The following is a 13,268-nucleotide window of genomic DNA, read 5'->3' on the forward strand; positions in this document are numbered from 1 at the left end:
ATATACTTATTCTCAGTACTTTATTAACACTCTTGATGATCTCTTACAGCACTTTATAATAATTGTACACATACTTATTCTCAGTACTTTATTAACACTCCTAATGATCTCTTACAGTACTTTATAATAATTGTACATATACTTATTCTCTGTACTTTATTAACACTCTTGATGATCTCTTACAGCACTTTATAATAATTGTACACATACTTATTCTCAGTACTTTATTAACACTCCTGATGATCTCTTAATACACTTTATAATAATTGTACATATACTTATTCTCTGTACTTTATTAACACTCTTGATGATCTCTTACTACACTTTATAATAATTGTACATATACTTATTCTCAGTACTTTATTAACACTCCTGATGATCTCTTACAGCACTTTATAATAATTGTACATATACTTATTCTCAGTACTTTATTAACACTCTTGATGATCTCTTACAGCACTTTATAATAATTGTACATATACTTAATATCTGTACTTTATTAACACTCTTGATGAACTCTTACAGCACTTTATAATAATTGTACATATACTTATTATCTGTACTTTGTTAACACACCTGATGATCTCTTACAACACTTTATAATAATTGTACATATACTTATTCTCTGTACTTTATTAACACTCTTGATGATCTCTTACAGCACTTTATAATAATTGTACATATACTTAATATCTGTACTTTATTAACACTCTTGATGAACTCTTACAGAACTTTATAATAATTGTACATATACTTATTATCTGTACTTTAATAACACTCCTGATGATCTCTTACTACACTTTATAATAATTGTACATATACTTATTCTCTGTACTTTATTAACAATCCTGATGATCTCTGACAGCACTTTATAATAATTGTACATATACTTATTCTCAGTACTTTATTAACACTCTTGACGATCTCTTACAGCACTTTATAATAATTGTACATATACTTATTCTCTGTACTTTATTAATACTCCTGATGTTCTCTTACAACACTTTATAATAATTGTACACATACTTATTCTCAGTACTTTATTAACACTCCTGATGATCTTTTACAGCACTTTAGAATAATTGTACACATACTTATTCTCTGTACTTTATTAACACTCTTGATGATCTCTTACTACACTTTATAATAATTGTACACATACTTATTCTCTGTATTTTATTAACACTCTTGATGGTCTTTTACTACACTTTATAATAATTGTACACATACTTATTATCTGTACTTTTTTACCACACCTGATGATCTCTTACAGCACTTTATAATAATTGTACATATACTTATTTTCAGTACTTTATTAACACTCTTGATGATCTCTTACAGCACTTTATAATAATTGTACATATACTTATTCTCTGTATTTTATTAACACTCTTGATGGTCTTTTACTACACTTTATAATAATTGTACACATACTTATTATCTGTACTTTTTTACCACACCTGATGATCTCTTACAGCACTTTATAATAATTGTACATATACTTATTCTCAGTACTTTATTAACACTCTTGATGATCTCTTACAGCACTTTATAATAATTGTACATATACTTATTCTCTGTACTTTATTAACACTCTTGATGAACTCTTACAGAACTTTATAATAATTGTACATATACTTATTATCTGTACTTTAATAACACTCCTGATGATCTCTTACTACACTTTATAATAATTGTACATATACTTATTCTCTGTACTTTATTAACAATCCTGATGATCTCTGACAGCACTTTATAATAATTGTACATATACTTATTCTCTGTACTTTATTAACACTCTTGATGATCTCTTACAGCACTTTATAATAATTGTACATATACTTATTCTCTGTACTTTATTAATACTCCTGATGTTCTCTTACAGCACTTTATAATAATTGTACACATACTTATTCTCAGTACTTTATTAACACTCCTGATGATCTTTTACAGCACTTTAGAATAATTGATAAAAGCTACTGAAGATACAATAAACAAAGCTAGGATTGTGCTAGTCCATGTTGATATACAAGTGAGCAGTGATTATAAATGTATATATAATATTAAAATGTGAGTAAGATAAAAACTACTAAAGATACAATAAGCAAAACTAGGATTGTGCTAGGCCATGTTGATATACAAGTGAGCAATGATTATAAATGTATATATAATAATAAAATGTGAGTAAGATAAAAGCTAGGGTTGTGCTAGTCCATGTTAATGTACAAGTGAGCAGTGATTATAAATGTATATATAATAATAAAATGTGAGTAAGATAAAAGCTACTCAAGATAGAATAAACAAAGCTAGGATTGTGCTAGTCCGTGTTAATATACAAGTGAGCAGTGATTATAAATGTATATATAATAATAAAATGTGAGTAAGATAAAAGTTACTGAAGATACAATAAACAGAGCTAGGATTGTGCTAGTCTATGTTAATATACAAGTGAGCAGCGAATATAAATGAATATATAATAATAAAACGTGAGTAAGATAAAAGATACTGAAGATACAATAAAACAAAGCTAGGATTGTGCTAGACCCTGTTGATGTACAAGTGAGCAATGATTTTAAATGTATATATATAATAAAATGTGAGTAAGATAAAAGCTACTGAAGATACAATAAACAAAGTTAGGATTGTGCTAGGCCATGTTAATATACAAGTGAGCAGTGATTATAAATGCATATATAATAATAAAATGTGAGTAAGATAAAATCTACTAAAGATACAATAAGCAAAACTAGGATTGTGCTAGGCCATGCTGATATACAAGTGAGCAATGATTATAAATGTATATATAATAATAAAATGTGAGTAAGATAAAAGCTACTGAAGATACAATCAAAGCTAGGATTGTACTAGTCCATGATGATATACAAGGGAGCAGTGATTATAAACATATATAATAATAAAATGTGAGTAAGATAAAAGCTACTGAAGATACAATAAACAAAAACTAGGATTGTACTAGTCTATGTTGGTGTACAAGTGAGCAATGATTATAAATGTATATATAATAATAAAATGTGAGTAAGATAAAAGCTACTGAAGATACAATAAACAAAGCTAGGACTGTGCTAGTCCATGTTAATATACAAGTGAGCAGTGATTATAATTATATATAATAATAAAATGTATTATTATATATACTCACATTACTCACTCTCATTTTATTATTATATATATATTTATTATCACTGCTCACTTGTATATTAACATGAACTAGTACAGTCCTAGCTTTGTTTATTGTATCTTCAGTAGCTTTTATCTTACTCTCATTTTATTATTATATATACATTTATAATCATTGCCCACTTGTACATCAACATAGACTAGTACAATCCTGCTTTGATTATTGTATCTTCAGTAGCTTTTATCTTACTCACGATTTATTATATATATATATTTATAATCACTGCTCCCTTGTATATCAACATGGACTAGCACAATCCTAGCTTTGTTTATTGTATCTTCAGTAGCTTTTATCTTACTCACATTTTATTATTATATATACATTTATAATCACTGCTCACTTGTATATTAACTCTTTCGCTACCACGTTAATTGTTGACCAAATGATTATTCTGCCCAAGTTAATTCAAACGGATTTTCTAAAAAATCCGATATACCGTTAGTATTTAAGCAATATCTCAAAAAATGAAAACATATATCGTTTTACTTTTAAATGTATCTTATTCAGAACAAAATTCTCCACAAGATAGGTGTAAAATTGTTTAGCAACTCTTACTCTCACAAAATTCCTGACGCTTTTCTTTGCGTTGAACAAACTCGGTGTGTTTCTTATTGTCATGACGATAACGGTCTGGTTTTACCGTTTTTGAAAAAATAATTAGAAATGGAATTGTTGAACCAAAAATTTAGTTGCACGTCATTGGCAACAAGGTTGTTTCATTGGAAACAATTATTTCAACAACATGTGGAGATTACTGTCTTCTCTTTGCAATATTTTGGAGCAGAGGATGTTCAATAGAAGATTTTCTAACAGTTATGCTAAAAATTTCTGAAACAGATACACGAGATCATGTAGTTCGAAAAACTATACTAGATAGATATGATTGGAATGAAAAAAAAAAATTAGTAAAAGTCTTAATAACGAAGAAAATGAAGGTGTTGACAATGTACATATTCAAGGAACTTCCCAAATTGTTAAATTACTAGAAGATCTGACATAAATTTTTTTTTTTCTATATTTTACAATTGAATATACATATATACTTTATATCGAAATAAAGTTGGTAACAAATACAACCGAATATTATTTACTTTTTGATATAAGTTTTATATATTGATATACTCACACTGAGTTGGAGCTATCCTCAAAATAATCCACATATTAATCCATGTATGCCCCTTTACTAGTTCATCATCTTCATCTATTTACTGGTCGAGAAACTGTTATGGAATGGTTAAGCCAAACCAAACAGGAGAATTCCATAGGTAAACCTAGGAAAACAATCAAGTCGAATGCCAAGGCGCTTGTCCACACAACAGCCCCTGAAAACAGCGACACTCAACGAACTTAATCGCGAGTAGCCGGCTAACAGAATTCTAGCTGAAGCATACAAGCCTTATGGTATCAACACTCGATCGACCCAAATTCTCAAATATAAGTAGGTATCAAGAGATGGTTAATGAGGCAGAATATTCCATCAGATTATGCAACGCTTATATAGTGAATTGAAGAATGATGGGTGTGTCCAAAGGAATTAATGACGCGAAAATAGTAAACAGATTTTCGCGAAATTGAATTTCGCGAAAGTGAATTTCGCGAAATTGAATTTCGCGAAATTACACATTATATATATTATATAGTCAACTTTCGCGAAAGTGAATTTCGCGAAAGTGAATTTCGCGAAATTGGATTTCGCGAAATTACACATATATATTATATAGTCAACTTTCGCGAAATTGAATTTCGCGAAAGTGAATTTCGCAAAATTGGATTTCGCGAAATTGGATTTCGCGAAATTACACATATATATTATATAGTCAACTTTCGCGAAATTGAATTTCGCGAAAGTGAATTTCGCGAAATTGGATTTCGCGAAATTGGATTTCGCGAAATTACACATATATATTATATAGTCAACTTTCGCGAAATTGAATTTCGCGAAAGTGAATTTCGCGAAAACTGTTTATATATATCATTAGATCACAAAATTATTGAACTGCGACAACACTTCTACTTGTTATAATTCCTTCGAGCGAATATGCCTTTTCAATTCAGTTCATAACTTCACAATGAGTACCAGAGACAACAGAAAAAGGAAATTTCAAGAACGATTACATTGTGTAGATAAATGTGTGAAGCGATGGGGTTACTGCTCTCATGGAATGGAAATAAGCGTTCGGAAGCGAAAAGCTTGTCGATTTCTCTTACGTGAAAAGTTCTATCAAGATCTCAACGAAAGATTACGGTTTACAGTAAGTACTACAAATTCAATCTAGATGTTATGTAGGAATGATACAATGAATCTTCTCTTCTGAGTAGTAACTATGTGTTCTAGGCTGATTGTATTCATTGCAATTGCAAACTCCAATATCTTAGCAAAGTGTATGTTATATCCCTACTCAGATTAAAACAGATTATTTTAACTGAATATCCTCCTCTGTCTGTGTGTCCTAGTCTGACTATGTGATGTAACATATTTGTTTTTCTTATTGTCTGTATGTCCTACTCTAGCTGATTGCATATCCTATTCTGTCTGCATTACATCTTGCATATCATTCTATGATTCGATGACTAATGCAATTGAAATTTACAATTTAAGTTGGAGTCCATTGTGAATGTAGAGTCTACTATCTCAGCAAGGATATAGTAAACCATCCTGACTGTAATCATTGCAATTGCAGGCTCCCGTATCTCAACAGGAAGATTCCATTCAGAAAAAGGATGGATCTTCTTCTTCTTCAGTAAGTATTACATTATATTTGATTTTTAGTTTGAATGAATGATCTAATCTGATTGTATGTCTTACTTTTACTATATCTCACTAAAAATAATGTATGTTTTGATTGTAGACAGTTCATTCTCATTCGACAATGAAAGAAGAAGAAGAAAATTGGGATTGAATGAAATTCAATAGTCTTTTTTATATTATGTTTTAGCATTTTTATATACAAAACTTTTATTCAATAACATATCCATTGATAGTAAGTTTAAATCCCTATGATATATCATCAAATAAACTATATAAAATTTAATCATAATATCATTTCCTTAACTCATTACTGTCTTGATATACAGAGTTTATAATCTTTGTTTTAATTTCTCTCTGAATTCCTTCAGATTGCATGCTCCGTCAATTCTGAAAAGTTTTAATCCTGATGAAGACTTAGAGGCGATAGATAATTTCAGAATTTATGAAGTTTACAATCAAAATGAATATTCGTTCGCGGACACATCATTCTCATTCGGGATCGGAAAAAAGAAAATACATACAAGCTCCGACGATCTCGAAATCCATCCGCCACCGTCCGTCAACCCGTCGCCACCGAGCTCTCCGTCAATCCCCGAAACGGCACGGAAGAGCGACCTCTACCGGACGCCAACGAAATCCGATAATCCCAAATACAACCGCGAATCGTCTCGCGGCCCGACTCACCACTCGGCCACCGACACCACCACCGCGACGTCACCAACCAACTCACACCATTACTCACTCGCACCACGAATCACACAGATCGCCATGACTCACACCATGACTCAACACCGCCTAGCTCCGCCCCCCAACTGTCAATCAAACAGATCCTGATGTGATGTCACTTCCTGCTCCCTAAGCTCCGCCTAGTGTGTGTAGATCTGCTCTCACTATACTACTATCGGTTCAGGTGCTATGAGGATTTGAACTTTGACTATTTGTCGCCTGAGTTTGAGGGCAAGTCACATCTAGCTTACTTTAGACTCATATAAATTCAAAAATATACAAGTTAGAGGTCTAGATTTTTATTTGTCTACACACAATTTCAATATTTACACAAACAAATAGGTTTGAAATTTTTCGGATGAATAATGTGGGAGATAACTCCGAACAAGAATGACCGAAAATGCTATTTTAGCCACTATTCAAAAACAATTATCACTATTAACATATAATTTGCCATTGTTTCTGTTAATATTTCTGAAATTCTCCAGGCCTCAGCTATCCAAAACAAGTCTCATCTTCTCTGTCGATTCATCGGGTCAGCATCTAGAAGCCATACAAGATTAAGCTCTTTGTAGAAATACTGCAAAAGTAGAAGTCAAGGTCAACCTGTGGTTTCAACAAAGTCACACATTCTTCTCATGTTTCATACCAATTAACATATGCAAATTTTATTAAAACCATCAAAAGTTTGTGTTTCAGATTGTAAAATGCTTAAAATTGAGTTCCAAATTCAATGCACTCCAGACACCTTTGTAAATCGGCTTAATTAAATGAGATTATCCCCCCTTATCAAGCTTTAACTTGGCTGATTATTATCCTATTGAATTCAAACTTGCTGTGTGCTTGTGGTTTGTGATAGTAATGAATTTTAAAATATTTTCTTAACTTACATTTCTCAATGTTATCCATTGTTGTAGCTTGGTAAAATCTATGCTTATAAGAAATTCTATTTGACGCATACATACATATATATATATATATATATATATATATATATATATATATATATATATATATATATATATATATATACATGTATATATATACATGTATATATGTATGTATGCGTCAAATAGAATTTCTTATAGGCATAGAATTTACCAAGCTACAACAATGGATAACATTGAGAAATGTAAGCTAAGAAAATATTTTAAAACTCATTACTATCACAAACCACAAGCACACAGCAAGTTTGAATTCAATAGGATAATAATCAGCCAAATTAAAGCTTGATAAGGGGGGATAATCTCATTTAATTAGGCAAATTTACAAAGGTGTTCATATATTCCACTATTCATATATATGAATAGTGGAACTGATAACAAACCCCAAAATGCTTTTTAAATGCATTTTTATTTATATGCAATAACTTTCATTTCAGGGAAACTGATAGTTCGCAGGCGGAAAAAATAACAGAAGTTAGAGGAACAGATTCAAAAGCTCAAGAGACAGCTGGAGCAGGGAAAACGAACAATAAATAGCTACTGGCGGGAATGCTCTGGAGGTTGTTTGTGATTTCGAGATTAGTCTCCACGAAGCGGTAAAATCAGCATGGCCCAATGTAGCAATATGTGGGTGCTATTTCCACTTCACCCAGAGTGTTTCTCGGAAGGTGGCAGCGCTTGGTCTGAAATCCGCATACCAGAAAGATTGTAATGTACAAGATATTGTACAAAAGCTATCAAGTATGGGTTTCCTTCCACCACATCACGTGATCGGGGCATTTGAGTGAGTTGTATTAAATTAGCATGACTGTTTAATGAAGATTTTTATTGTTATATATGTTTATTTATTTCATTTGAAATTCCTATAGTAAAAACGTGGTCTGCCTTAACATGATAATCATTTGAACAGTTGAAACTGGGTTGTGAAATGTATATATCCTTGGATAGTTTTCTCAAGTTAAACACCTTTATTAGACAAAGTCCAGGCAACAACTGTTACAGGTGCGATGACTAATTATGCAATGAACTGGCTTATTAAGATATAAATTATCTAAACATACAAGTAGGAGACAATAATGATGTAAGGTCACAGAGAAAGGGTTATAGTACCATTTTCAACATGAACAAATGCTGATCAGCAGATGTGTGCATTAAAAATTGGTTTAAAAGCAAATAGGCCTGTTTTCTGAAATATGGCATTGATAGGATTAACCATCACTTTATTACTAACGAATATATTGGATGAAACCTTTCATCTGGCTTCTTCAAAAATAATATAACTTATAAGTATAATATAACTTCAGTGTAAATTCAAAGCAACCAAAAAATATGAGCAACCAATTGCCATGAAACAGTTTTACAAAGTACATATTTTGCAAGAGAGCAAATGCAGCAACCGTTTGAGTTCGCCACCTATAAATCCAACCAAACATCTCAGAGTATGATTTCCACCATGCTTCCTCGATGACATCTGAATCCTTAATTAATGTTTTCTCATTTCTTATTGTAGTAGCTTAAAGAGCTCAGTAGCTGTATGGGAGGCGGCGAAACATTTCCCAGCCATGGAGATGTTACTAGCCTATTTCCATGATACCTTTATACACGGAGTCATTCCAATCAGTGTATGGAATGTATATTTTCGAGACATAAGCACACGGACTAACAACTATGTGGAAGGTGAATATAAAAAGCTGAAACAAATTACAATATCAAAAAACTCAGACATCGTCCTTTACACAATATTAGTGATGCTTGGAAATTCGGCTTCCCCAGTTATTGCATATTGTTTACATTTGCGGAATATGTTGAATCTTGTTAACAAAAATATCTGTCAGCAAAACAATTCTCGCCAGCAGTATGCAGGCAGATTTTTATTCTTAAGACTATATTCTATAATGATACATCATGTGCCAATATCCTTTGATTCTGATTCATATTATTCTGCTGTTTTAACATATTGAAAACCAGCAAAGTTTATTGACACTCAATTTATAATTTTGTCTTCCTCAAAGTAATTCAATAAAAAAGAGAAGCGTTCAAAAAGCCGCTGCCTTCACTACAAACTTTAAGTATTTTACTGCATATGTGCATACCAAACATTACGTAGACGATAGTGCGAATGTGCAGTCCCCAGTATTTAGGCTAAGATCCTAAAAGGCTCGTGAGCATACAGCAATCTGCTGTAAATCAGAAATAAGCTTCCACAAAAAAAATAAAAGCTGTATGCAATTTTTATCCGAAATTTTGGATTAAAAAAGATCATTCGTATAGCTTAATCATACTATGAGTTTATTCAGCAGTGTTTGTCTTTTATGCCTAGCCTGGAACAGCCATTTCAATGACGTCGTTGGAAGGAAGCACCCTTCGATATGGCTTCTCATTTCATGTCTAAAAGATGAAGAAGTGTTGTATAAACAACGAGCCGCAGCTGCTGAAAAAGGTTTGTCTTTTTACGAAAAAATATAGGAACGATCATTATAATCTACCTTCTTTGGCAAACCATATATATATATATATATATATATATATATACCCTAAACGCTTTTCAAATGCATTTTTAATTATATGCAATAATTTTCATTTCAGGGAAACTGATAGTTCGCAGGCGCAAAAAGTGGCAGAAGTTAGAAGAACGAATCCAAAAACTCAAGAGACAGCTGGAGCAGGGAAAGCGAACAATAACTAGCTATTGGCGAGCGATAAAATATGCTGTGAATGAAATAATTTAAAATTACCCGCAGTCACTTCATAAAAATCTATTGTATATTGTATTTATCGATTCAGTTGATTGTCAGAGAACACTTTTTGTATGTAAAATTATTTATTAAAAAATAGTTCATACCTGTTGGGGCTCTCAGATGAAATTGCTAGAACAAGATAAAATCCTAAATATATCGGCTATATAATATCCAAATAATCCGTTAGTTACTTGGCTGGTTTGTTTATGGTAGATGTTTAAAACACATTTTATTATTATAGTTACATAATATATTATTACATCGATTAGCTCATTTCTTTTATTTAAATTAGGCATGTGAAGAGTAGAACATGTAAAGTAGAAAGAGGAGATGTAGAAACTTTTTTAACAAGCACTTGTTGCAATTTATGGCACTAATGTCACATGAGGATATTTTACCAGTTTCCACTAAATAAATTACTAGACAATGTCATCATTTAGTTGCTAGATATAACTACATGTACTTGGTTCTGTTGCTGCTTTTTTGAAATACCTATTAAGTAAGGAACATAGGCCCTTTGAGTATATTGTGCAATCTCAAGTGAGGAACATAGACCCAAGCAAGTAAAATATGCTCATTATGATGTGAGGAATATAGGCCCTTTGTGTATATTGCGCAATCTCAAGTGAGGAACATACGCCCAAGCAAGTAAAATATGCTCGTTATGATGTGAGGAATATAGGCCCTTTAATTATATTGCGCAATCTCAAGTGAGGAACATAGGCCCAAGCAAGTAAAATATGCTCATTATGATGTGAGGAATATAGGCCCTTTGTGTATATTGCGCAATCTCAAGTGAGGAACATAGACCCAAGCAAGTAAAATATGCTCGTTATGATGTGAGGAATATAGGCCCTTTGTGTATATTGCGCAATCTCAAGTGAGGAACATATGCCCAAGCAAGTAAAGTATGCTCATTATGATGTGAGGAATATAGGCCCTTTGTGTATATTGCGCAATATTGAGTGAGGAACATAGACCCAAGCAAGTAAAATATGCTCATACACTATGTTTCCATGGTGCGCAGTACTGCGAAGCAGCCCCCCTCCGAAGTCGAGGGGATTGTACGTTTCCATGCTGCGCAATGGTTTTCAGAATTTCAGCAAATTAGCCAGAGAAGAGAAATTGTATAAATCGAATCGCCTGATGGAGAAATAGAATCGATCACGGATACCGAACGTCATAAACGGTCTTTTTATGATTCTGTCGTCATTATACTTTTATTTACAATACACATTCACAAGGTTTTACAAACCTAACACACTTTTTACAAAGTAATATATTTTTAATAAGTATTTTTAAGTAATATATTATTTATACGTTAATTTAGGACTTGCCACCTATTTTTCGAAATGTGTTGGCATCGATAACAAAGTCCAGGAAAGTAATCACCTCATCATCCTCGTGAATGCAGACCATAATTAAATTTAAGTGAAAGAAGATCGGAAGAATAAAAAAACAAGATTAGCAGGACAACCTTTGTACTAGTTTATGGCCTTCGAAGAATCCATATCCACGGCATGAGAGCTATGCGCAGCCACTGCGCAGTCGCTGTTTCTTTGCTGCGAATTTGCACTGGCTTCGCACTGATCAGTGCGCAGTGATTTCAGTGCGAAGACGCCGTTTCCATGATTCGGAGATAGCGCAACTCCGAAGCACTGCGCATCATGGAAACATAGTGATTATGATGTGAGGAACATAGGCCCTTTGAATACATTGCGCAATCTCAAGTGAGGAACATAGGCCCAAGCAAGTAAAGTATGCTCATTATGATGCGAGGAATATAGGCCCTTTGTGTATATTGCGCAATCTCAAGTGAGGAACATAGACACAAGCAACTAAAATATGCTCATTATGATGTGAGGAACATAGGCCCTTTGAGTATATTGCGCAATCTCAAGTGAAGAACATAGACCCATGCAAGTAAAATATGCTCATTATGAAGTGAGGAACATAGGCCCTTTAATTATATTGCGCAATCTCAAGTGAGGAACATAGGCCCAAGCAAGTAAAATATGCTCGTTATGATGTGAGGAATATAGGCCCTTTGTGTATATTGCGCAATCTCAAGTGAGGAACATAGACCCAAGCAAGTAAAATATGCTCGTTATGATGTGAGGAATATAGGCCCTTTGTGTATATTGCGCAATCTCAAGTGAGGAACATAGGCCCAAGCAAGTAAAATATGCTCGTTATGATGTGAGGAATATAGGCCCTTTGTGTATATTGCGCAATCTCAAGTGAGGAACATAGGCCCAAGCAAGTAAAATATGCTCGTTATGATGTGAGGAATATAGGCCCTTTGTGTATATTGCGCAATCTCAAGTGAGGAACATAGGCCCAAGCAAGTAAAATATGCTCGTTATGATGTGAGGAATATAGGCCCTTTGTGTATATTGCGCAATCTCAAGTGAGGAACATAGGCCCAAGCAAGTAAAATATGCTCGTTATGATGTGAGGAATATAGGCCCTTTGTGTATATTGCGCAATCTCAAGTGAGGAACATAGGCCCAAGCAAGTAAAATATGCTCACTATGATGTGAGGAATATAGGCCCTTTGTGTATATTGCGCAATCTCAAGTGAGGAACATAGACCCAAGCAAGTAAAATATGCTCATTATGATGTGAGGAATATAGGCCCTTTGTGTATATTGCGCAATCTCAAGTGAGGAACATAGGCCCAAGCAAGTAAAATATGCTCGTTATGATGTGAGGAATATAGGCCCTTTGTGTATATTGCGCAATCTCAAGTGAGGAACATAGGCCCAAGCAAGTAAAGTATGCTCATTATGATGTGAGGAATATAGGCCCTTTGTGTATATTGCGCAATCTCAAGTGAGGATCATAGGCCCAAGCAAGTAAAATATGCTCGTTATGATGTGAGGAATATAGGCCCTTTGTGTATATTGCGC

The 13,268-nt window shown here is 33.0% G+C and overlaps 1 protein-coding gene across 1 annotated transcript; it reads left to right on the forward strand.

The window, feature by feature from the left end:
• The first annotated feature begins 8,171 nt into the window (after positions 1 to 8,171).
• On the forward strand, positions 8,172 to 10,520 carry LOC137404687 (uncharacterized). The gene is made up of 4 exons (XM_068090920.1): positions 8,172 to 8,402; positions 9,129 to 9,295; positions 9,939 to 10,058; positions 10,205 to 10,520. The coding sequence occupies exons 1-4, from the start codon at positions 8,362 to 8,364 to the stop codon at positions 10,345 to 10,347; spliced, it is 471 nt and encodes a 156-aa protein (XP_067947021.1). The 5' UTR covers positions 8,172 to 8,361; the 3' UTR covers positions 10,348 to 10,520.
• The last annotated feature ends 2,748 nt before the right edge of the window (positions 10,521 to 13,268 follow it).

Source organism: Watersipora subatra, chromosome 9 (genome assembly GCF_963576615.1).
Source record: "Watersipora subatra chromosome 9, tzWatSuba1.1, whole genome shotgun sequence".
Taxonomy (NCBI): domain Eukaryota; kingdom Metazoa; phylum Bryozoa; class Gymnolaemata; order Cheilostomatida; family Watersiporidae; genus Watersipora; species Watersipora subatra.

What these genes read in the sequence shown, in the direction of transcription:
- LOC137404687 (XM_068090920.1), top strand. Translation starts at nt 8,362, where the DNA reads ATGGGTTTCCTTCCACCACATCACGTGATCGGGGCATTTGA. An exon ending in CACGTGATCGGGGCATTTGA is followed by an intron (nt 8,403 to 9,128) that starts GTGAGTTGTATT and finishes TTCTTATTGTAG; the next exon opens with TAGCTTAAAGAGCTCAGTAG. An exon ending in GACTAACAACTATGTGGAAG is followed by an intron (nt 9,296 to 9,938) that starts GTGAATATAAAA and finishes TTTTATGCCTAG; the next exon opens with CCTGGAACAGCCATTTCAAT.